This window comes from Coturnix japonica, chromosome 1 (genome assembly GCF_054131305.1).
Source record: "Coturnix japonica strain WE chromosome 1, WE-NBRP24, whole genome shotgun sequence".
Classification (NCBI taxonomy): domain Eukaryota; kingdom Metazoa; phylum Chordata; class Aves; order Galliformes; family Phasianidae; genus Coturnix; species Coturnix japonica.
The window spans coordinates 57,140,777-57,168,391 of NC_140663.1; the positions used below are offsets into that span (position 1 = coordinate 57,140,777).

Consider the following 27,615-nt stretch of genomic DNA (forward strand, 5'->3'; position numbering starts at 1 on the left):
TGTCAATTACTTTGTCCCAACAGTATCAGAAGGAATTATTTGAGCTCCACTGTTTTGAATTTTACAGGGCAGTGTCATTTGTATGATCAGACATTTTGTTACTGCTAATGAAAATCAAAACAGCATAGTCAAAGGAAAATGCTTTGACCTTTTTCAAGTTCAATTTTTCATTGACTTATAATAGGAGGATATGACAACATTCAACACATTTATATGGAGCAGTTTGACTTCAGCAAATCAGTATTTCCAGTCAAAAAAAATTACAGGCAGTACTCCACAAAGTGCTGGACAAAATGGTATTCCACCTGCCAACACACAGCTGACAGGGGTCACTGGGACTACCTCTAATATGAGCTCTTGTTTAAAACAGAACTCAAACACATTAAAGTCTACATCAGCACTTGCAGATTCTGACAGAGACTTTTCCACAACAGATTCGAGTTCAAGAACCTTCTCATAAATAATACGCAAGCTTAGCACATTTTGTTCTTGATGCCATTATGGCAGGTTTAGAAGCAAATGACAGCTAAAGGGGCAGCCACCCTCTTTCTGTCCCCGACCTCTCAAACTCCAGTCTCACACTCATGCTGCTTCCCCCATGCCAGATCTGGTGGCTGTGAAATACTGATACAAAAATGAGTTCAACTGCTGGAAAAACAAACAACAACAAAAAACCACCACTGATATTTTTTTTTTTACCAAACCATTCAGACAAAATGTCTTACCCCATCAGCACAGAGCACACAAAGGCTGGATCTAAAACAAGGAGTGATGGGTAAAAGATGGGTAACATAGGGTCAGTGTGTTTGGTACCAGTTCACTATTAGAAGAGCTCAGCTGATACACCAAAGCATGCTCTTAGGTGATGTGCTTTGTTTTGACTCACTGTGTAGAGTACTGCCCATTGTCTTGGATAAAAGAGGAGTGACCACGGCCTAATATTTTTCAGTCTGGAGAACAGGGAACTATGAATTCTTGCCTAACTTTCCAGCCCTTGCAAGTGAGCACTCAATGCCCTGTGACAAGAAAGAGCCTTGCTCCTCGAAGTGGAGCAGCAGTGATCTCCTGGCAGATACAGTCAGTATGGTCTTCCAGATAATTACTCCTGATCTGTTACCACCATACTAACAGACAAAAATAACTTCTGTATCACATATATTCCTTAAATATGAAGCAAAGAACACACAATCCCCCTTTCCTCCCCCCATGCCAAAGTGAAAGAGAAATAGGAAATAACAAACTGGGAGTTTGGGAACAATGAAACTACACATGCACACATGCCTGATCATAACTTTCTGTGCACATTTTACTAAATCAACTGGATTTCATCTTTTAGGTGCCCAAGCATGGTTAGATAACAGACCATTTTTCAGGTAACTCCACATCTTGCTATTCTTCAAGCTGTAGTCACTACAGTTTAAAGGCAACGCACAGAAAGTAATTCAGTTTACCATGTTAAGAAGCCATGGACATTCAGCCAAACAAATAAGCCAGTTCTCCCAAATGCTCAGTTTTAAAGATCTGTAACACCACTTGTAATAGGAGGAGTAGAGCTCTTATCTGCTCCCGTTATGACTAGCATTTTGCAAAAAAAAAAAACCAAAACATTAGATTTCTAAACTGAACTATTAGGAAGGCTTTTTTCCCTTTGTTAATACCACAGTGAGAGAGATGAGTCTTCTTACAAGTACACATTTGGGTGATAAAGTTATGATTAATATATAATTAGTGTTCATCAACACAAATTTAATTAAACATATTTGTAAGCAAAAATGATTAGCTTTAGCCTCCTCTTTTTCAAGATCACTACTGAGCAGAAAGAAGTTTGTTTGGTTGACTTTTCCCTGAAAGCCTGTCTATTATGTTTTGCTTATATTTTACCCTGAACTCTAAAATTCCAGAGTCTGTAATGTTCATGTTATAAATAATATCCTAAACATTGATTTTACTGCATAAATACGTGAATTTAACTACAAAATGTGCACATTTTGAGAAAATTCTTCACACAAAAATCACCTTTTCTTTAATTATCGTGAGTGTAATGAACACAAGGCCAAAAAAATAAATAAAATCACAGAAACACAATACTGCATAATTAGTTTTGTTTTTTTTTCAAAAGAGAGAGAGAGATGTTCAACTTTTAGACCTAGGTTTGTTACATTCTCTAGTTATTTTCTGCTATTCTCATTTCCACACTCCCACCAGGCTTTCCCACATCCCTTCATCCACTGCCCATCCCTATATTCTCTGCTAAGCTTTGGAGATTGTTGTTACTGTCATCTAAAAAATCATCTGTACGCAGAAACAGAACAACATTTGTCTTCATGGATAAGCAACATCTAGATGCTACCAACTGAGATGATGATTCCCTACACTGTCGTGAAACATTTCTTTGGCTGACAACAGCTTAGTTTCAGTCCTTTTGAGAACAATTGAAAAAAAAATATTTTAGGAAGAGCACTTTCTGTAATATCACTGAAACCTCTATACCTCTGAAAACATACAAATGGACACCATTTTGGAATATGACAGCCCTCTTTTTTCTCTTTAGTTCTCTCTGGAAAGATCATTAGTTCCCCAGCATTCATTAAAAAGAAATAGTGGCAATGTAGAATTACAGAGCCTGAACACAGTGTTTCAGAAGTCATCCACACACAAAATTTCAGAAGTTTTAGAAGTATGCATGGAGCTTCTGTTCAGTCATATACATTTTTTTTTTCTCAAACAGATTCTTGAACAAACCAAAGTCTGTTTCACTGAAGTACAGGACTCTCATCCTGCCGTTTGCTTTGTTTCCTCTTCTCAGGATCCTGAACTTCACCATCTCATGGTCACTGTAGGCAAGGCTGCCAATGATTTTCACAGTTCCTACAAGTTCGTTCTTGTTTGTAATACAAGGTCCAGAACAGCACCTTCTTTCATCAAGTTCCTCAATCACTTGCATCGCAAAGTTATCATCAGCGTATCACAGAAACCTCCTGGATTTCTTATGCCCTGCTGTTCTTCCTGTAAACATCAAACTGGTTTAAGTTGCACATGAGGACCCTGGCCTTCAAACATGAGGTCAAACATAGATCTCATCATCTACTTCCTAAACATAACAACTGTAGCGGGCAACAACAACATCACCCGTGTTGGTTTGCCCTCTAATCCTGACCCACAAGCTCTTTACAGTCTTATCATCCATCCCACAGCAGATTTTCAAGCATGCTTGCTGCTCTTACACTGAAGGAAAACTTCCCCTTCTCAATATCCTAGCCTCACCTTACCTAAAAAGTCTTCATCTATGCACTGTGACACTCCATCTGCATGTGTTATTGCGCTATGTCTCTGTGATCCCAAAGTCACAGATCCCAAGAGATCTCTACTATTTAGTAGAAAGAACAAAGGTTTTTGTGTTAAAATGTCCCATGCAACCGAATAGAATCACAGAATGGCTTGGTTTGGAAGGAACCCCAAGGATGATCAATTTCCAGCCTCCCTGCCACAGGCAGGGTCACCAACCTCCAGATCTGGTACTAGACCAGGTTGCCCAGGGCCTCATCCAACCTTGAACACCTCCAGGGATGTAGCATCCACAACCTCCCTGGGCCGCCTGTTCCAGCACCTCACCACTCTCTCTGTAATAGACACTTACAACCAATTTATTTTATAAGTTGTGATCACGTATTACTAATACTACAATTTTGAACTTCTACTATCACAAAGCTTTGATGTTTGTTTGTTTTATTTCTTAAGACCTAAAAGTTTAATGGGTTTTTATATGTATAATTTTTTGTCCAAAATTACAACATTTCTCCCTTGAAGAACACTCAGCTTGCATCCAGATAACTCAGTTGTGCTTTAACTGTACTTAAAGAACAGATCAGTCTCAAGTATTTTCAAAACAAATATATTGAGTATGATTCTGCTGTGAATAAATATTACTAAATTAGCTACAAGCTAACTTGAATTAGATGTAGAAAATATGATGAAATTGACTATTTGCAAGTAAGAGAAAATAAGCATCAGGGATGACAGACAGTAATCACAACACTAAAATATGTATTTTCTTATGTAAAGAGTCTTAAAAACTTCAGAATTATCACCTCCATTCCACAGCTAAATAGGCTGGTGTACTGAAAGGCAAAACAATTAATCTGGGCTCACTCACAAGGTCAGTGACAGGGCAAGAAACAGAAATCTCATTCCCTGAATCAGTGTCCTGTTCACAAGGCCATCTGATTATGAAGAATCATCTGCAAAGAGTTACCAAAAATGGAGAATATAGCCAGGAAATTCTTTCCAGTTACTACTGTGAAGGCAACAAGGACAGATTTCTTCTGCATTTCCTACTGTAAGTTCAACTGACAGCTTCTGTTCATTGGAAATTTGGAAATTTCATCAGACTTTGGAAAGGTCTCTCATTATGGGTCCTTGGAGAACCATCTTGGAAATACTGAAGGATTACACAGATGGAGATGCAACATGTTCTGATTAAATCTACCTTCCAGTGACTCCCTACAAAGACCTCCTTTCTGGCTCTAATACATCTTAATGTAAGAAAACACTCATTCTACCAAATATACACCTGAAAACAAATATCAGTTTTTAAAACTTACCAGTTAATTTTTTAAATTGACATTCACTACCCATTATAAACTTCGATCCATTTTATCTTCTTCACACCTCCAGACCCCTTCTCTACTATCTCTTTTACTTGTGCTTAATCTCTAACCTGCAGAAATCCTGTTCCCCCCTGCATTCATCAGTTACTACAGCTGGCCAGTCCTGGCTCCTTCAACCTCTGATGTCTTCCACTCACATCCTTCCCTTTCTCCCAGATCAATGAAAGCAGGCATGTGTTTTAATGCCTTGCTGAATCGGGACCCAAGTTTCCTGCACCTAAAGATCAAGATATTCTCAACTCAAGCTCCTCTATGCATGCTTTCAAACTCATTCTAACACACTCTTCTTTACTATACTGTAAAATCAGACTGAATCCAAACTAGCTTCTTGCAATGCAGCCTGTAAAATTTTATCCCATTAAACTTTGAATGTTACAGCTGTACAACATCTAGAAAGCCATTCAATCTTGGTATAAAAGCTATCTGAGATGAACTATAAGCCATACTCATCAAAACAGAAATTGTCTTTATCCAAAGGACAGATGGGTAGCTACTGGCTGAATGCCAGCTCCTTACTGAGAGCACAATGTAAAATCCACTGCATACTTTGCTTTAAATGGGACTTTTTTTTCCCCACCTGCTGGCTTAAGCATCAATTTCTTGACATGCACTAACACATAACTACATTAGGTGGTGCAGACAGTGCATAACCGGCCCCTTCTGAACTGGTCCAGAAACAGAAGTAGGGAAAGAAACAGATGCTTTGTGTCTCCAGCCCAGCTTAGACCCAGAAGTTCTGCCATGCTTGCAAAGCATTGTGACCAATCTACTGCTGCTCCTACAGATCCAGCCAACCCATCATGAATGCTCAGCCTTAAATTTTGGTGCATAAATCAAAACTACAAAATCCTGCTACACTAGCATTGAATCACCAATGGATAGCAGTCCTTGTCAAGAAGCCAGTGAGCAAATGTAGCCAGACAGTTCCCAAGACTGGAAAGTCTAAACAGCTCTGTCCAGTGCTGCTCAAGTCATTGCTCATTATCATGTCTCTGCCTTCTGCTTGATTTCATAATGGAAGCGAATTGCTAATGACCAGCACTAATACTGACAGCAGTGCTACGTCTAATGTTTTAAGGTTGGAGGGAGCACTAGCCAGAGATACATTGCCATAGAAACAAACACCTACAGTCCACTCTAAGGCTGCCCTTGGTTCCTTCACAGGTCCATTGGAGACTGCAATGTTGAGGGAATGCACAGGAGCCAAGTGCTGGAGGCCTGACCTGGAGATTGCTTTCCTGCAAATTGAAAAGACAAAAAATAGATAAATTGAGGGTATATTCAATATAATTATCCAATATTATCATCCACCCCACCCTTTTCCAGAAGTCAGAAGAGGCAGAATAGCATCTAATTTCAGTTTGGGTTAAAAGGTGCCTGAGTGCCATCTCCTGCTAAAACAGTTTAGGGGAAAAAAAAATAAAGTAATGTGATCACTGAAAATTACTGCTTAATGAAGATCAGTTACTCAAGTGACGCTAAGCTGAAACATCTAACACAGTGGGCTGCATATGGATCTGTTTGCCAGTTTCAGTGAAATCTTCAATTATTACACATATTCTTTACATACCAGCAGATCCTGCTGAATGAATTAACATGTAGTTCCAAATAGCTTTTACTAGAGGAATGAAATATGAGTTTATACCAAAAAAAAGGAGGGGGAGTGGGGTGGATTTTACTTTGCAGGCTGGGAGAAGTCTTCCATTCAGCATCAAACTACATAAAATATGACACTGGGACACATCCTTTTTGTCAATATCAGCATGCCCTCAAGGTATTGCAGCTGCTTTCCCCTTATATTTAAATACTATTTTTTTGGTCCAAAGTCATTCTTTACACAGATATGTGTAAAGATTGCCCACAGATGCTGACCAGCATCACTAGACTAGAGTTCCACAAGGACTAAGTTCATTTCCACCAAACTGTTTCCCCAGCTGCATTCAGTATTACGATATCAGCCTTGAATAGCAAGTCATTAGATGGAAGCACAAGACAGTGGTGATACGAAGCTCAGTTTCTCTTAGATGGTAGGCTTCATAAAATTTCATAGTACTATTGCACCATCTATTTTTGCACCAGATGACAGTGGTCAAAACAATCTTATAGCTTCAGCTGCAATAATTCCAAACAAGAAAAAAAAACAAAAAGACTAACAACAAAAATACATCAAGGAGAGATGTACTCCTTTTGTATTGCCCAATGCACTCAATTCCCACGTAGTGAAATGACAGTCTGTAAAGTACATTTTTGTGATGTCACTCTCACAGTGCAACAGCTATTTATAGCATCTTCCAGTCTTACCACTGTCTCATGGCAATAAAGGTCAATTGAGCCAGTAATGACAATCCAGGTCAGCCATATGCTAAATAAATCATTTCATTGCCCCGAAAAAACACGGTGCAATGCATGTCTACTGTAAAGGAGCTTGGAAGCCTCACTGCTCATAATATACATCCAGAAAAATGGAGTGGGCTGAATTAGAATGTCTTAAATTCTCTTTTCTGTGGGTAGCACAAACAACTGAGCGCTTTAACAGCCTCTGAGCATCCAGTGCCCCCTTTCCACTTAAAACAGGCTAGACATTGACATTAAAATACTTTTCCAAGATATTTTACATTTGAATAAAACCCATTAGAAGAAAAGAGCCCAATGAAAAGACTTTTGCTCCTTGGCAATGTATCAAGATGGAGCAATTTAGCCACAATTTCAGTCAGGTATTTTAGCAGAATATAATCTAACAGGTCTTCTCAAGGATGAGACAAAAGCCTAAAAGCCTTAAAGAAACACAAGAAACTATAAAAGTGTATTTTCAAACATTGACATTCTTTCTGTAAATTGTCCAATATTCGGCAGCCTAATTCCATGTTGATTTGCTAGCAATTTGATTATTGTTTATTAATAAACACAACAGTACATTCTTCTTCCTAACCATATTTATAACATGACCATTTGTTCTGGTGAAGATGGAGCTGTATCCCATTTTCCACCTTACGTCACTCACTACTTAGTCCTGCCCTCATAATAGAAGAAGATAGCTTCCAATTTGTACAAATTACTCAAGCAAAAGTGGCTAAATAGGTGTTTGAAATTAATCTTTATTGATGAAAAATAACAACATGTTCACCAAACTCTGCTTAAAGCCTATTACTTGCCAAACAATACAGCCAGTAAGGCTGCATCAATCCACTACACAAATTTAATAAAGCAAATATTGCAATGAATATTCCAGGAATAAATTTATCTGACCCAGTCTGAGGACAAGGCTCCCAGCTGGAAAGCAAATTCAGCACACATAGAAGGTAAATATGCCTAATTAATGGCTACAGACATCAAAGCATCAAGCCTTGGATACTCTTTCAAGTCAGAATTACAGACATGCAAGCCTCCTGTAGCAGAACATAACACGTGGCCCACATTCTCTTTAAAGGCAAGCAGAGGTCAGGGAGTCTTTTAGGGGATGCTTGGCAGAGATACGGAAAAACAGTCAGCCATTCCTTTATGTGCCAGGTTAGATTTAGGGCTTTGGCTGGAAAGCCCACAAAACAAGCATAAAAATGCCTTTTTTCAAGGTTTGTTTCAGCACAAAAACCTTAATGATTGCAGGGATCACAAAATAGCATGAACTGGTCAGAAATAACACTTATACCTGAAGGCAAGCTAGAAATGCCCACACCTACACAGTTTCTTGTCAGAACTTCACTTGGGGACAAAAAGACAGTGTCAGAACACCATGTTCACTACAGAAGCCTTTCCCACAAATAAAGAAGTTACACTAACAGCAAGCACATGACTTTCTAATAAGCTTAATGCAGAAGATAGAGGGAAAAATAGGGGAAAGGGAGAGTAGAATGAATCTGATAACAGAGCAGATGCTGAGTATCCAAGAGACTATCTCATATTAACCTAACTAGCACAGTATACTATCTGGCACTTTTCCAATTGAAAGGTAACATGAGAGGCTTTCAGTAAGCCTTCCTAGTAATTTCCTTTCTACTGTGCTGAGTGAATGAATGAAAGCACAGCCCCAATAGGCAGCCTTTCCCATAAACTTGAAAGGAATCCCTATTCATCTGGTGAGAAACGGACAGAAAAAGTGAATGTGTGCCTTCATGAGTCTTTAGACAATTAAGTCCACAGTTTTCCTAAGGGGGGCACACCACTCTGCTTCTAAACTCAGATAAAAAAATAAACACTATAATCAACAGTGTATGGGGACTACTGAATCACAGCCTAAACCTCTCACTGATCACCTGAGGCAAGCACTGAGTAAGCCATGGGAGCACAGGTGAAGGCAATTCAGCTGTGTGACCAGAAGGGGTGGAGCCTGGGTGCACCTCTTCAAGACCCCATTTAGGGGCTGATTGCCACTGCAGAAGGATCTCTTTCCGGAGGTTGCTCATTTTGGAGTTTTTCTCTGAGCCTAGGACACAGATGAGCATTTTCATTTACTTTCAATTAGCCCTTTCCACCATGATAATCTTTCTAGCAATGCCACTCTATATTTGTTGATTATACACAACAGCAAGGAAATTCTGTGTCCTACCATAATCTATATTTTCTTCATTACTTTTGCAAATCAGGTAACAGTAATTTGTAGTAGGTGGAATTATCAATCCATCTAACACATGACCACTGTGAATAAGTATTGGTGCACATACACATGTATGTTATTACATACGTAGGACAAAAATATCTGATGCTAAATCCATAGCTAGTTGGAGAAACTCCAAGACAGAAGCTGGCCATCTTGGAAACCAAAAGGAATCTGCCATTTAGGCTTGTCAAGTATAACAAATGCATCAAAAGAAAAGAAGAAAGAAAGCAAAAAAACCCCACACACATTATGTTCTCATTTTGCTAAAAAGTCAAAGCAAGACATAACACATTTTATTAGATCAAAGGATACATATTTGATGAGGGGAGATTTGAGTTTATATCCCAGGATTTGGCTTTATTGAACCTTTTCCTTGTCCTTGGGCATAAAAGAATTTTGCTCAGTGAGTGGCTTAGACTGAATAGTTATGCCTGAATCCTTGAAACCGCAAAAGACAATCAGTCAGTAGTAGTCATCTGAGGGTTTAAAAAAAAATAATAATAGTTACAAAATAAAGAGCATATTAGCACTTCACATGGTTAACAGATTAAACATTTTAATTGTCACTGAGGTTGGTGGTGTTGTGTTTCCATGCTGGCGTTATCCTCCTTTTCACAGAGGCAAAAGTAGAGTCCCAGCTGGAAGACTGAGAAATCAGAAAAATGCAGGGACTGGTATTCTGGTCCTATGGCTAGGCCATCTCAGTTGAAGTTAACTTCTATATTTACCAAGAAAAAAGCCAGTCATTTGCACAATACTGGTTAAGTGTAAATGCTCTGTTTTTCTTAAATATTCAGCATAGACAAATCCCATGTCTGTAAGCTCTCAGGTCAGCCAACCACAATGTGGAAATTCCTGCACAAGGCCTGCACTGTGTATGCATAATTTGTAAGTGCCAGAGTTTGTTGGAGGTGGTTTTCACTCCTGCATTTTGGTGCTTTTGGAAGTCATGAACAAAACATACTGGCTGAGTTCTGGTATTATTTCAGTGCTCCACATGCATCTCTTCTGACTGCACAACATTCTGGCTACCTGCTGCTCCTAGTTTGCCTTCAAGGCATGCAGTGCTCTCCTTTGCAGTGACCACAAGGCAAAGGATTCAATTCCACTTTCCAAATCTTTTACATTTACACTATATATAAGAGAAGACACCTCCAAACAAATAAATAATAAGAAGAAAGAAAAAATAAGAATTTTTCTTTTTCCAGAAAGAAAAAAAAATCTCTCTGCTCTTAGATTTCTTTTCTGACAATAGCCAGTAGCATGGTGTTTAGAGAAGCACTGGCACTACTTGAGCGATCTTTTCCCCTGACATATTCCAGTCCCAGTTTCCAGTAATCAGTAGTCTGAGGACTTCCTGAGCTGGAGACTGCTTCCAGACCTTTGGGCTTAATAGTCTGTAATGGCTCTTTACTCTAGGAATGCGCTGGTCCTTCCCTAAACCCATTTATACTCTCGGTCTCCACAGCAGCCTATGTAATGAGCTCCACAATTTAATTTAATTATGGGCAGTGCAAAATACTTCCTTCTGTCAGTTTCAAAAATTCTGTTTGATCATTTAATTGGAGTGTCATATTGTGAGGAACATTGAGTAAAAATCTGCTCTTCTACACCTTCTATGATTTTATGAATCTCTGTTCTGATACCCCTTCATTCATTCTTTTTGTCTTCTCCCACTGGGAAGCACCCTAGACCATTTAGGCTTTTGCTCATGCTGAAATTGGCCCATCTTTGTTGACCTTTTCAAGCTCAGTTACATCTTGAAAAGATAGGATTGCCAGAACACGAACAAATTTTCAAATTCTGTCCACACTAAAGGTCTATTCAGTGGTATCAGTGTACTTTTTGTTCTCTTTTTCCTTCATATTTTCAGCCTTTCCTGTCTGTTATGATCACTGTGAGCACCAAAGTAATCATTTCATAGTACTCGGTCATCCATAGATCTCTTTTCCTTAGCGCTAAACACTAATATGAGGTCCAAACTTTTAGCCTTTCCATAGCTCAAGTGTATTATTTTGCCTTTGTCGATCTCACATTTCAACTGCAATTTGTGTCATTCAGCATCATGAGATCTTTCTGCTAACTTTCCATCAGCCTGTGCCCACCCCAAATGAGCACAGAGAGCAACAGCAAGCTTGAACTCCTCACACTTTTCTCTCTGTCAGGCTCAGTGTGCTGAGCAACACTGCTGCCACCACAGATCTGCAGGTCCTCAGAGGTAGACTCCCACCCCACTAAAAACCCTGCCATGATACATTTCAGTTGTTAGTTGAGCACATGAAGATCACCCCTCCCGGATCTACTTTCTGCTCCAGAAATCTTTTCCCCATCTCAATAGGAGCTATGTATGTGCTCCCTCAGTCCGAATGCAGCCTTGTGCTTCTGCCTGCAATTTCTGTGGGACTCATGAATCCTGTCTTCCCTGAGGAAAGCAGTGCCAGCTCTCTTCCACAACATCATATTCAACCGTATATTTATTATCCTATATCTTAGCAGCAGCCATACCTGTTTCTATCAGAGACTGAAACTTACTGCTGGGTTACCACAGCAGTACCCTGTAGGCCTTATGTGGACATTTCATCGCCTTTTGGACTGGATGTGATTTAAGAGAGGTTATAAAGTTCTCTCAGCTATTTATTGGTTGCATCCCTTCAAAATGCTTAGCAAAATGAAATCCTATTGATTAGTTATTGGCCCCTTTGCCAATGTACTCTTTAGCCTCTTACATTAACCTCCATTTTCATCAGGTTTCTCCACGTGGATAGGACACTCAGGCATCCTTGGTGGTGAACACTGATGTAGGAAATTCAATTAGTACTCAGGAGAAATGGACTCGTGAAATACCTGCTTCTGCTCATCACTGATTGCTTGCTGCCCAGGGAAAAAGAGAGATGTTGGTAGCTTCCCAGCCATCCAGCATCAGCTCCTCCAACAGAACATAGAATCAATGAATCAGCTGAGTTGGAAGGGACCTTTAAAGGCCATCTAGTCCAACTACCCTGAAATGAACAGCTAGATCAGGCTGTTCAGAGACCCATCCAGCATGGCTTTGAGCACCTCCAGGAATGCAGGCACCCACTGCCTCTTTAGACAATCTGTGCCAGTGCCTCACCACCCTTATCACAAAAAACTTCTTCCTTATATCCACTCTAAATCTCCTCTCTTTTAGTTTGAAACAATTTCCCCTTTTCTATCACAAAAGACTCTGCTAAAGTGTCTGTCCCCTTCTTGCTCATAGACACCCTTTAGTTGTTGAAAGGATCTTTCCGCCCTCGCCACACAGTCCAGCAGCAAAAGCTACACTGAAAACAGCATGTCTGTAAAACACTGTGGCACTGAGCAGCTCTGCTTTCAGCCTTATGCCCAGCTCTCACCCACCCAACAGGAGTGCTCTTGTCCACAAGAGACCAACTTAGTGACAATGAAATAAATTTCCATTAATTATCTAATTAATGACCTCAAACAGCAATCCCAGTGCTGAGACATGACTTCTGTATGTCAACTCTCCAAGTAAGAGTGCTCAAATTATCAAATAAAACACTATATCCAGCTTTTATTTGACCAAAGAGGGACATCTAGACTTCATCATCATTTTTGAATAAACTAGTTGATTAACTGGAGATACAAGTAATACAGAGGAATCCTGTGAATGGAAATAAACAGGCAGAACAAAAGGTGCAAGAGACCTCCAGAAAGTTTGGTCAAGATAACAAAGAGCCTCTGCCATGCTGTGTTGTGTTTTCTGAGTAAACATATCCATTCCTGTAGCATTAACACAATGGCATACTTCTTTAAAAGGTACTGTGGGTCCACAAGTGGCAGGTTACTTTCTTGTCCCAAAAGAACCAAACAGATGATGAAACAGGCTGTGTTAAAAGTGACATTCCTTCACTGTATTATTAATATGTTGGTAGGTTTTCTAAATGCAATCATGGAATATGACACTGCCCTGCAGTTATACTTGGAGCTCAGATTACTGTCAATACAGCACAAGTCAGAACAGTGCAAATGCCAGCCAAAGTTCTCCACCATATTAATTTTTCTATTCTCTTCTCAGCTTTGCTAGTAGGCATATATTAAGCATAATATTCTACCATCTGAAAAGTAAATTATGGACTTAATTAAATCTGGAGTTATGTTAAATTCCTCAGTTCTTTTAATCTTGTCTTATATTGAGCCTGTCTACTTAGAAGTTATTGAGACTATACCATTTCTTATTAGGACTTGCCAAGGGGACCAATATTTTGATCTGAATCTATAAATCACTTTGAAGTCAATATTGCCTTGAAATGACTTTTTTCCTATGCACCTTCATCAGCCAGGCCCTGGGTCCCCCACACACTTCTAACCTACAATGAGGAAACTTAAGGTGCCCTGGATCCAGTCAGGTAATTAAGCAGATATTCAAGAAAGAATGGAACCAAGTCGTGTAGAGTTCTCTGAGCTCCTATCAGAGCTCAGGTTTATTTATATCAATGGATTATCACCAGTTTCTTGGTCTTCTTTTGCTCTTAAATTATTCTTCAGATTTCTTTTCAAATCGAATTAAATATCAAGGACGCTTACAATAGAAGATGACTAGATTTTAGGACCAAAGTCCTTCAAAAGGTTTTGTTTAAATGTGTTGTTTCTGAAATATCTACAAATACCATCATTTCTATTATAGCAAAAACATCAAAGTCCTTGGAGAACTCCTTGTAGTAACAGAAATGTCAACTTTAGTTTTTGTGAAGAGGAAAGGAAAAACAAAAGCGATACAGGTGGTGATCTAACAAAGATGATGAGTGCCCTTTATCTCTGTTAATTCACCTAGAGAGACTAAGAAAGGAGCCCAGGAAAGGTCAAAGATAGAAAAAATGCTTTCTTGAACTAAATTACTTTGCCTTATTTTCACAGCATTAAAAAACAATTTGATTAAGGAGGGAGTTTTTTAGCCCTTAGTTTTCCCATCTATAAATGCCAGGTCTGGGAAAGACCTTCCAGGTTGTAAAAACGTAACAACCTTCCAGGTTGTTGCAGGCAAACGTATCATATGTTTGCACTCACAAAGCTAACAAGACCCATCGCAAATTAGTCCCATTGTTTCCTTTCTTTCTCCTACTGAGAAGCTGCGCCCAATCTCCTCTGCTGGTTCAGTTTGTTTGTAATTTCCACCCTAAGTGTTTTCCACACAATCTTCCTTAAAATTACTATTGTTTGAGTTCTCACATTTTATTCAGAGAATCAAAACCTAATCTACAAACTTCAGCTTTTGTATGATACTTCTACAGAATAGAAGGCACCCATAAACCTTGATCTAAAAATCATTAAGCATTTGGATCAAAACCCTTTGGGTGAGGTTATGTTAGGATAAAGACACATACACAAACCTGGAATATCACATTTGCTCAACTGATGCCAGAATCTTCAAACTGGGATAATAACATTTAATCACTATCTTTCCAAGTAAACAATGAGAAATGCTCTAGGGAAATCCGAGTATAAATGATTTCCAGCTGCATCATAGAATGGCCATCAGATTCACAGAAGATTGATATGTTTTTATTTGAAAAAGCAAAGGAAGTCTGAGTGTGAAGTATTTTCATGAAAATGAATTGGATTTAGACAAACTCATAGTATATTCCAGGACCTGTGTTCTGTAGTTCAAGTATAGATGCAAAATGATGAGCAAATTGAATGGATGTGATTATGGTATGATCATGTTATTTATTTTTCCTACAATATGTTAAAATCATACATACTGATTTTTGAAAGTGGTACAGATAGCCTATGAGATCATTCTGCCAAACAAAGGAGAATAAGATTGAAGGGTCCTTCTTGGTGATACCAAATGGTATTCATTTCATGTGAAAAATAATGAAGTGAGGAGAACAACACAAGACAGGGAGGAATAGTATCAAATCCTCAGCAGTCTGAAATAGTACATTTAAAAAAGCGATAGAGTTTTATTTCTCATCTTTTAACATCAGTCTTGAAAATGTTTTCTTGCCTCTCAGATGGTATCATACTGCTTTAAAAATCAACTAATTTAAGGTAATTTCTCTATCAGACCAGGATCTTCTGCAGACATATGTTATTTACACAAGCTGAAATGTCATTATGACTCAAGAACTGTATGGCCTCACACAAACTATGCAATAAAATATTCCGACTTTCTCCTTTTCTACAAATCAAATGTGTGTCTTGCAGTTTTGTACTGCAAGCTAGACAGTTCATACAAATATGATTTTTTTAAAAATTTTTTTTTACTCTATTTTCATGTCTCTGAATCATTGTGCCTTTTCCTTTTGTGGCTTTTTGTTTTGTTTTTTGTTTTTGTGTAGACTGTTTGCCTTGAGAAAGGAAATAATCTGAAATTCAATTCTCACTACTCTTCACTATGTTACCTATTTACAAGCATCCATTTAGTAAATACAAGAGATTCATGGGTTGAAATTAAGATTATCATTTTCTGAGTGTGCAGATAACAACAGAAATAGATAAAGATCCATACTCACTAGTCAAGCAAAAAAAAAAAAAAAAAAAGTCATCAAGTTTTTCAGACAGTAGATTAAATAAAGGAATATTTTATGCGAAAGGAATTTTGTGATCAAATATTTATACAGGAATCAAACCATCTTCCAAGACAGACCAAATAACTGACTGAATAATCCAGAACAAAAGCAAGCTTTCAAACAATCCAGAATAGTGGTATTTATAACAAAAGATTTTGAAAGCATACAGGACAAAAAATAGTCTCTATTTTGAAAAGCAAGTTAGACTTTTGAATTCCAAATACAGTTTTTACAGAAAGGATATCTGTCCAGATAACCAAGTGGCGAAGGAAGTTCAGACTTTGCCTGAATCATTCGTGGAGACAAAATAAAGATCTACATTTACTTTTCATTAGAGTGATACTTGAGAAAGTCAGATAAAAAGCAAGACTATCACTCAAAAAGCAAATTATATTTTCTCTTGAAGGAAGAAAGGCAGTGACTGAGATATGACAAAGCTTTTGACCTCCATATTCCCTCTGCAGGACTATATGAAAAAATAAAAACAAAGACAAAATAGATTCAACAAGCACCTCTTTCTTTCTCGTTCCTCAGAACTAAGACCGTACACAGTTCAACGCCAGAACCACTGTCCCTAGAAAACCTTCTGTTTTGAAGAACCTGAGACAATGAGCCCTTAAATCCTGGAAGGGCTATCGGACTAGACAAGTGCTACCATGAACCTGCACCTTTATGTCCTTGGCTTTCTCCCATTTCCTCTGCACAGCATGCCTCAGCCTAAGTCCCACAGAACCAGACATGTACCCACTGCTTCCAATTGTGTTTGGGGCAAAATAGAGATGATGTAAGTATTTCTAAAAACAACAACGACCAAAAAGCAAGTGAAGATCCCCCTGCAAGTCTATGTAGCATCCTGTTCCTTCAGGGACTTATCCCAAGTTCAAGCAATTCAATCAAGTGGTTTAACCTATCATTAATAAATTTTAGGATGAAAGACTTGGAAACTAAGGGATAGCTGTTCAGCTCTTCAAGTCTTCACACAGGCCAAAAACACCTCATTTTCAGTTTATGTGCTTCAGCCTAGGCAAAAAATGAAGAAACTGAGTAGCAAAAATGATCCATAATAAGCCACCTCCTTTCTGAGCATCCCACCCCCCATATTCAACTGTCAATTCCAAAATGAGAAGAAAAAAAGTCCACTTGATGTCACACAAGAATAAACTTCTACAACTAGAAAAGAAGCAGAAAATGCTTTGAGTCAGAGAGGCATTAACCTCAGGATACTCAGCATGTTTATATAACATTAATTCATACTCATATATCCCTGAATAAAACATGAGTTGCCTACCAAAAATATTTATGTTTCAAGCTTATTTGTGATAATCAGCTTCGCAGTTGTGTGTAGCCATTCACAAATCAATATCTTCACGCTGAAGTTTAGCATTTTCGCCCAGAGGAGCATTTCACATCGGATTAAGAAAACATACTTTGTGTCATGTAATGTTACAAATCTCACTGGAATTGTATTGAGGGTCTGCTGCCTGCCGCATGCCAAGGACACTGAAAAGGGTGCCATGGTGAGGGTCCAGGTACTGTCAAAACAGGAAGGAAGCTGCTGCAATCCCTCCTGATTCCAAGGGACAGCCATCACAGAGCCATACCCAGGTCAGCTTGCAGTCTTCAATTAGGTAAGCTTTTGAGGTAGTGCTGTGGCACAGGAGTACAGATGTTACACCAGCTAGAGAAATGATCTTCGTGATTGAAAAGAAAGTGGAGGTCTTCAGTTCTGATTAGCAGTTCTGCTGGATTTAATTATCAAGATGCTGTAACTGGAGTCTTTTTATGTTTTGGAACCAATTTCAGAAATGCTCATTTTTTCCTCATTATTTGCCCTTTAAGCAGTTTCTCTCTTTTTCTCATCTAAATTCTGTTAAAATATACATATGGGGTTTTTCTTCCTCCCTGTTGACTCACCAGTTGTAGATATGCAAGCTAAGAGAGACAATACAAAGGACTGTCAAATGCACATATCAAGTGAACAGCAGGGAGGAGAAGATTTATTTTCCTCTAATTTCTTTTTTGGCAACTGAAGTACTGGGTCCTGCTTCAGTAGTGCCTATGCATCCTGAGGAAAAGGCACAGTAAATTGACGTTACTCCTCAGGGTCAGGTAAATTTTAGATGTCAAGTCCTTGGAAACACGGTCAGGCTGGACCAGGCTCTGAGCACCCTGGATCTAGCTGTAGATGTCCCTATTCATTGCAGAGGAGTTGGACTAGATGACCTTTAAGAGTCCCTTCCAACTGAAATGATTCTCTGATTCTGTGTCTTGACAGCAGCTTTGTGACTGCAATACTCCCACACCTGTGAGAGATCTGGGCCATGCCATGCTACTTGGACTTTTTTTAATCTGAAAGGTTTTGACAGTGCAAAGGGGACTTGCAATGTCATGCTCTTAGCTCCTGTATTAAAGCATAATTTGTTGGAATCATTTGCAGAGGAATTTGAAATGAAATCACTAAATAAGACCACCATAGGATCAAAGGAAAATAATGCCTGTTTATGAAAGATAAAAGACTAGCTTCTGAGGCTTCCTTCTACCAGCAAGCATTTAAGACATGCAAATAACAGCAGAGGAGATTAGTATCCCTTACCATCAAATTAGCAGAGTAAGAAGAATCAACTGCACAAACATCTTGCACACTTTCACCCTACAGCATCTCATACTCAGCACAGAAGTAACACTTGTGGCAATGAGAAAGTAGATTAAACCATCCAATTCAACCAGTCCATCTTTAGCCTTATTTTTTCCTCCTGCATGCTATAAACATATGTATCCTGTAAGATCTGGTCTCTGTGGGAAATGTATCCGCATTTTAAAACTGACAAATGGCAGTAGTCTCAGCCAGAAGCAACTCCTGCTAGATTAAAATCAGCAAGAGAAAGGGACTTGCTCATCTTTGCTTGGATCATCCCTCTCTTCACATATAGTGCTATTAAAAGAAAAAAAATTATCTGACTCCTCTGAAATAACATTACATTGAATTTTTCTTGAAAGCTGATTTTATTACATAAGCCTGACACCAAAATGACAGTAAGGTGCAGAAATAGCATACCATATTTTTGCCTCTATCACAAAAGTGATTTATTTGGACAGTAACCATCCCAAGATATCCTGCATGGTTTTTGTAGCTGAAAGGTACAGAAGGTGCCAGGCCAGACTAGCTTCTGCAAGCTTACTGTGCAACAAATGAACTCAGAAGAGAAAAATCTGACCTTTTCTCAGTATGAAAAACTCAATCACTTTAGAAGATCTAATTAGACCAACATATGTTATAAATATGAATACAATGCTCTATTTAAGAGTAGGACAACCAGTTACTCATGGTTACTTTCCCAGCATTCAAAAAATCACCAGCTGTTATGCCAGTTTATAAAGATAGTTTTCACAGAATAACAGAGTGCAAAGACGGGTGGAAAGCAAGATAAAGATATTTTAAATACAGTCTTACTGAAGAGACATCATTGCTGCCCTTCCAGTGATGTTCCTGATGTAGTACAGAACATCTCGATCAAAAGTTGGGAACAAGCCACAGAGATTTTGAGGTCACTGGACAGATAGATAAGTTATAAAATATTAAGGAGAGCATGCTTAGATGCTGCTCCACCAAGGATTTAAATGTAATTTAGTATAGATTTCTGCCAGTCTCAAGGTGAGCATAATAGGTCAGTACTACTGATGACAGCAGACAGCCATTGCTAACAGATGGGTGAGCTGTAGATCAGAACTGTGAAAAGCAGAAGCATGTTGTTGCATACATGGCTGGTGAACAGTAAGTGTACTTGCATCTACATCAGCGGCTGGGAAAGAGAGGCCTGCCAGAGCTTACAAATTTTAAAATACCACCTAAGTTGCAAAAGTAATGTGACCACAGGAGACATCTTTGCCCTCTCCCCATCGCAGCAATTGTTACAGCATCTCCACAGGCACCACCAAAGCCCAACAGTAGCATTCAGGTTTCCAAGTCACGAGGCAGTACCAAAAGGTTAAGGAAAGTTCCTACAGAGAAGAATCCACTAGGGAGGCAATTAGAGCTACTCATTAGAATCCCAGCAATTACATGCAGATAACTTCTGTAAAGCAAATACCACACCAAAGCCTTTGGACAGGTGAAGCACTGGGCAGCATGAGAGAAGAAATATAGATGAGAAACCAAAATAATCAAGCAGAAAATAAAATAAAATAAAATTATATATATACTTAAAGGGTATATACTAAAATATATATATACTTATGAAAGTGAAATATTAATACTAGTCATCATTTCAAATCAGATTTTCTTGCATTTGTTCTGTTTCAATTTCCCTGAAATTATCTGGGAAGCCCACTTTTCCATACCACCTGGAAACCAGCAGCAACCATGTCAGGAATAAGAAACCAAATCATCAATGAGCAAATATTGCACAGCTCTATGGACCTGAGTGAAGCAATGCTGCTTTGTATCCCATACAAGGACTTGGAGAAAAATACTTTAAGGACTGACATGAAAATAAAGAAAACTCTCCAATTTCTATTGCAGTGGGAAGCACATAAACAGATCACTTTTATAATGACAAGAGCTAATATAATACTATAATCAACCCCCCCCCACCCCCCAAAAAAAGCACAGAACACAGAAAGACAAACACCTCGTTTACATGAGAAAATTGCCCTGCTTCAACTTAAATGCTTCTCTACTGTAGTCTTACTAGTGATAACCATAATGCAGAAATTACTTCCACTTAATAACACCTTATTGTGATTGAGATCAGATCTGTGCCCCGTGGTCTGAAAGTAAATTTAATAACCATTTAGAGAGCCTACAAAGGATGCTGTGAGCTTGAAGAGCACTCACCTTCGCAGGTAAACCAAGTACAAACTTCCTGCTCAGTAAAGCTTTAAAAAAAAAAAAAAAATGAAACAATGAATTACATATAATAAAACTATGTAATCTACTGTGGAATTACTCTTAAACCACAGATTATCACAAGTCTTTCAGAGCATTCATATATTTTGTTATTCTGATTGCTTGTGTTTTTATAGCATTTCTTCACAAAGACAAATACTGAAGCCACAGCCCATCCATAATGCAGCAATGCCTGTCTCAATTTGCAGTAATTTCGGTTATAAAGGGGTCATGAATCAGATGCCAGTGACATCACTTCAGCAATGTTTACAATGCACTGTAATCAGAGCATGCAGGAGAGACAAGGATGAATACCTATGCAGTCTATTTGAGTGACTGCTCTTTTTGGTAGGCTTTTAAAACAACACTGCTGGTAGGAGCATTACTGTAAGTTTCTTTTCCTTGACAAGTCAGGATTCAACTTTCTGAAGTTGAGAAATGCTCCATTAACTGATGGAGACTGTAATTCCACCCGGGGGAGAGAGAGAGAAACTTGAGCTTTGTTCTTGTGGTATATCATGTCACCAGAAACCTTTGCTGGAGTTACAGAAGTACTACATGCAGATGAGAGTGCATCACTTCATCAATAAAATGTTTCAAAAGCTTTTTCAGAAGCTGCAGATGAAAAACAACGAGCAATTGAACCTTAAGAGAGACTATTTGTTCTGATTTACTGGTTAATTTATAATGCCAAAATATACTGTTAACTAAATTAACCGTCTACTTGCAACTTCATTTTAAACTCAGTAACAACATCAACTTTACAGCACTACAACTCGCAAAATTTCTTTTTCAGAGTGTTCTTTACACTGTAGATTTTAAAACACATTATGAAGCAGAGAGAAAGCCAGCATTATATCGACATGAACCAGCAGAGATCTCTGCCTCAGCAGCAGTCTGGTCCCACAGAGTTCTGGATTTTGGAATCTGATTTGGTCACAGTAGATAACATTTTCATCAGCTGCTGGGGATTAGGATTTGTTTTGAGGTGGTATTTTTGGGTTGGTTTTTTTTTGTTGTTGTTTGTTTTTTTTCTCTTTTCAAACAAAAATAAAAGGAATTCACTGTCATACCTCATCTGAATAACTACATCCTAAACTTAGAACAGTATCTTGACCTTCTATTCTACAGCAGACCTTACTCTGTGACCACATTAATTTTAGTGTGACCACTGTCACTGGCTTCAAATTCAAACAAGAAGGAAAAGAACTAACAGTATCTTCTCAGAAATACTTCTAAGGAAAAATCTGTGAGGGAAGGGAAGTTTATCTGACATTACTACACACATCATCCACCTCACCGACATCTGTCTCACTGACATTAACTTCTTCCAAAGTTCACCTGAAAATGGACTTCCCACTGTGCTAATCATCCCTAATCATACCGCTTACCAACTTCATCTCTCCCCATAAACTCATCTGACAAGAGGCACTTACAAGAAAAGGAGGTCAGACTCTATACAGAGGCAACTGAACTAGAAACTTACAGAAGAAGCAGGTTGTCCAGAAACTAGGTCTGCCACAGCTGCTTTGAGCCTCTCCCTGCATTCATCACATTTAGGAATTTCCCTCTGCAGCACTGAAGATAAAACACCAAGCCTGATGCTAGTCCACCCAAATTGAACATTTCCCCCTAGACACCTACACAGCCCTGTCTTCCCATAATTTTTAGGAGCTGCTTGACACAGAAGGGAATGCAGAGATGCTTATCACCCTTGCTTCAGCTCTGCATGTGACGTCCTACATTCAAAGAGCTTGGGGAACAGCAAGGTTCAGGAAAGCAAAATGTGTTGTTGTTTTGTTGTTTTTTTTCCCAAGGTTGCAGTACAAGAAGAATAGTCAGAAACAAAACTGAAGCCACTGCTGAATTCAAAGCCACCTCAGGGTTCTTGCTTCACTATTTATAGGTGACAAGATAACAGCACAATACATCACATTCTAGGTTTAATCATCTGCACTATTCATTTGACATGTTGGCCAAAGAGTAAATGGACATTTATGTACATAGTTATTATTCAAATCAGGTTTAATATTGGCAACTGGAATTTTTTCTGAAGGCTGTGACAGAAGTGAGCAAAGTTCAGATGCAGGATAAGTAGAAATAGTTGATATTCATGTGAGGGGAGAGAGAGAAAATATTTTTTAAACCAGATCAAGGACTTCTCTCAGATGTGAAAATGATTTGGTAGTTTGTAAGAGAAAGCACAGGAACATGCAATACGAAAAAAACACTGGCTGAGCCAGATTAGAACTAAGACAACAGGAAAATTGCCACTGATACTGAATGGATCATTACTTTATCCCTCACTTCTGTCAATGGGTTAAAATGTAGTTTAACATACCATTAGTTAAACCTTTTTAAAGATATCCTTCCATCCTTTGTCTTTTGTGCATTTCAGCTTTCCAAGCGTTGTTTGGGTACCAAGTCTGTTATCTGTGTTTTATTGGTCTTTTGTAGTCAACATACTGTAAATACAGTGAAGGGGAAGGAAAGAAATATCAAGTCTGAACATTCACAGGATTAAAATTACTATGTACTTATATGTACTTAAATACACATTCATGTGTCTATCACACTAAGTGGCTATCAATATTGACCCACAGAGCAAAGAAAAAAAAAAAAAAAAAAAAGAAAGAAAGAAAAAGTGAAAAAAAAAAGTGAAAAAAAAAAAAAAATTAATTCATATCTCATAACCTATGAGCATAATAGGGAATCCAAAAAATATTTTAGATGATCTCATTTATCCAGCAGCGGAGGTTGAACTAATGCTTTCAATACTTGTACAGAGATTCATCTCATTTAGCTTCAGCTCTGAAGAAATGAGAAAATCATCACTCCCCTTGGGAGGCCAACCCACTGTGTACCAGTCCTCTGGGACAAACTCCTAGCTGTTGGAAGCTGTTCTGGTACCACTGGCCTCAGTGCTTCCACACTGATCTCTACCAGCTGATACATTGGTACAGAGTTAGAGAGCAGAGCAAAGTTAAATGCCACCCATTTATATAACTGTCCACCTCATTTAACATGGTATCTCTTAAAGCATTTCAGTATTGTAGGTTTCTTTGTTATAAATGCTTAAACAGGAGACAAAATGCTACCTGATAAATAAAGGGCCTCTAAGTTTCCAAAGCCATTTCCCCATGTTTCCATGGAAATAGGGACCTAACTCCTTAACCATGATGACATTAATGATCAGGTGCCTGCAGCCACAAAAGAAAGAAAGGGGACAGAAATTACCAGCTACTCCATGGTGTGTCATTCTGGAGCACAATCTCCCCAGTTAGGGGTAGGAATTGACACTTATTTTCTACTCTCAAAGCTTCTACAGAAACAGAGCTCACAGTGTCAGAACAGAGACTGCTTGCTGCTTTACTTTTAAAGCTGGCTTGCTAAGTTTGCTAACTATAGAATTAAAACAAATAAAACAACGTCATCATCTTCTGAAGAAGGAAGAGGTGGAGGAGGAGAAAGTGCAGCTTCAATAAAAGCAACACTATAGATGTGTTGCCACGCTCCAGCCCCCTCGCAATGTGCCTGTATCTTGGTTTCACTGAGCTATGCTACCAATGGCTAAGTGCTGGGGAGTAGAAAGGAGTGCCCTAAATCACTGTATTTGAGCATTACTGCATAAACTGAAACTATTATAAAGGTTTTTCTGATATAGGAAAACATCCACTAATAGAAAGGACCTGTTGAGTCAAGAACCACCTAAGTAGGGAACGAAAAGGAAGCAGAAGGGTGAACTGATTATCCAAGACGACAAACTTGGCCACAGCCAAGACAAGAGAAACTGGGTTTCCCCAAAGATCTCATGGTGTTACCCAACTGCTGTACAGCACTGCCTCTGTGCTGAGACTCACATCCTGGACAAACTAAACTGCTGACAACTTCCTTTCTTTTCTTTTTTTTAACCCTTTAATTTAAAACCTCCTGAATCTCTGTTTGTCCTAACAGGAACATCATCATTTTTCACTGAGCAGAGTGATTAGTGAGCAAAGTTCTTAAAAGGATTCACAGGAAGAAAATGAAAGACCAGTTGTTATGATATCCATGGGCAAGGATACACCGCCCACCACAGAGATTGAGTGAACAGCCCCCATATGTGGGCCAGAGTTCCTTCAAGGGTACCTTTCCAAGAATGGAAAAAAAGTACTACATAGGACAAATAGAAGTTGTAATGATTCTACATGTGAACCTGGAAGCTACGCAGCTTCAGCACACATATATTTATCATGTTCTAAGAGTCGGAATTCAGAGAACAAGACGAATTTTCAGAGTAAGATGTATTAAATATGCATAAAGTACTACCTTCAACAACAGTATTTTGGCAAAATAATAATAATAATAACTTTGGATGACTCACTATACAGTTGTGTTGTTTTCCTTTCTTTACTTGAAATATGATCAAGTCAAAAAGCTTTAAGGAGGTCCCTCAGTCAATTTGATTCTGCATCAACCATCACGTAAGTGGTCAGCTCTAAGACAAGTCATGATGACACTAGCCCAACTATATCACACTGAAATAAGGCTCTTCAGACACTCTGATGAAATGGAGGAATTCATACATTAAAAAAAAGAGCAGCTGATTTGTTTCACTCTAGACTATATTAATCAAAGGCAGCCATGCTTTGCATACTCAGACACCAACAAACTACAAAAAATACCAAGAATAGAAAAGCTTCAAGTTTTGGGCAAACTCAAGGAAAACAAAATATAAATTAAATATAATCTGCAAAATTGATTACAATAAGTGTTTGGATCATGGTGTTGTATTTATATGTCAATGTATTTTATGCTGAGATTGTCTTTAAAGCTAATATATCTGTAAATCAATTAAAATGTAACTGAGTATAACAGTCAACTTATTTAGCTCTTGCCGCATACACTATCTCAGCATCTCCTGCATATATTGATTTTTCTAATAATGCCATCATTAGATACACAATATTCTTTTGACTTTTAGAAATGAAAATGGAAACAAGATTATACTGATATGCTACTCAACTCCCTACAAAAATTAATTAATTAAAAGTACTGAAGAAAATCAAAGCAACAACCTCACGCCATTATCTGGAGACCCACTTTTTCATTTCTATTACTGCTTACCAGTAACACACCTCTGTGCAAACCCAGTGACTCAAAGACACCCGATGGATGATGTTTAAGTCTTCTAGAAGTTGTACTTAGAGTAAAAAGTGGAGAAATTTCACTGAAGCAGGCAAGGCCAAGCACAATGTGAAAAGAGATGGAGAGCAGGTGTAAGAACAACTTTGCCTTTGTCAGTCTTTAATTTCTCTCTCCCTTGCAGTTCTCTTATGCATTAATTTTAATAGCAGCTTGGGACTTTATTCTGGTACAGATATCTCCAGAGACAGCTTTAAAACCACATACAGGTAACAAAGAAATTTCCATCACAATTCACTTTAAAAAGCAAATAAAAGAAAAATGTGCAGTCTAAAATAGAGTACAGTCTTTGGGAGTAAAAATGGCAGAACTACAGTCCATTATGGCAATCAGAGGATGCAATTACAGATGTTCAGGAGTAAAGTAATAAGAAAAGATCAAGCTGCTCATGATATTCCTGTAAATTGTACCTACAAGGCACAATCTGAGCTGAGTGAAAGTCAAACTTACAAAGCAGCAAAGATGTATTTAAAAGATAACTTTTTCTTTGCACCTGAACTGAACATGGCTGACTACTCTTGAAATGTATTGGATGAACACCTCTTGAGAATCCAGTTTAAACCTTCACTGCAGCACGTTGTTCTATGTTGACTTGCCAGAGCTTGCAGACATGTAAGTACAATGCCAGGACTGGCATAACCCACCTGCCAGGAAGCCTAGAGTCATTCTGCAGTAGCACAGATGTGCTGCACCCAGTACCAGCTACTCATGCCTCTGTATTACCCTGTGCCACCATTCAAGGTGCATCTAGTGAACAATCTCATCGAGGCAGAGACATGTCAAGAACTGAAGCTAGGCAGGAAGGGAGGCAAAGCATGGCAACTGGATCTAAGGTGGGAATCAGGAACAAAGTAAAAGGAGATAAGGAAATCAGAAACACTGCAAGGTTGAGTGTCCAAGACCACCAAGATATTCAATGTTCTTCTACTCCCAGTTCATAAATGGAGACAGCACAGCATCCAGCGTAAGACAGGGCCACAGCAGAGGCTGTCCATGAAAGTCTACCCAACTGTGCTGCTGTGAAGAACAGCAAGGAAATTAAAACTATGAGGCCATCAGCAATTCTGCCCTCACTGCTTGACATGAGAAACAGTAATGAGAATAAATATTGAATGGCTTCTCATTTGAACAGCAGTGGACGTCCTGTGCACAGAGGGAAGCAGGAATTCTGTGGAAGAAATAGTATGCATCTGTGTAATTAGGGGCTGATTCATAATACATATGCACAAGCAAGTGGGGGGGGGGGAAATAAAAAATAAATAAATAAATGCCCTGACAATTTCTAACTTGCATGCTCAATTTTTGTAGTCCTGACAAAACTTCTTATATAGGGCATGAACATGTGCTCAGTATGTAAACACTCAAGGCTGTAATTCAGCATTGTGCCCACCAAGCCAAACTGCTGCACCACTTCCTAATCGGTGCAGCCATCAGGCTGGGATATTGCATCACAGGGAGGATGGCCATAGCCTGGTGTAGAGCCACTGAGCAGAGTGCCCAGACCCAGCACACATCTCCCTTCCCGCTATGAAAACACAAAAAATACAAGGTTCATTTCTGTTGTCCCCACAAAAATAAAAAATAAAACCACAAAGCTGAAAGGTAATAAATGCAAAGTAAATAGTGAATGTTGTAAAAACAGGCTTTAAAAGAAGATTACAGCCAGCGTGCAAAACTAGCACACACAAGCAACTTACAGAAATGCCAAAGACAGAGACTGACTTCTATTCC

General features: G+C 38.6%; 1 protein-coding gene across 3 annotated transcripts in view; it reads right to left on the reverse strand.

Moving 5' to 3' along the window:
• Nucleotides 1-27,615, reverse strand: part of DGKI (diacylglycerol kinase iota) — a 215,363-nt gene that overhangs the window by 130,057 nt on the left and 57,691 nt on the right. For all 3 annotated transcript variants that reach the window (XM_015866633.3, XM_032445594.2, XM_085521361.1), the window contains exon 2: nt 5,797-5,905. In XM_015866633.3, coding sequence (XP_015722119.3) covers nt 5,797-5,905 — 109 coding nt within the window. The remainder of the gene's footprint in view (nt 1-5,796; nt 5,906-27,615) is intronic.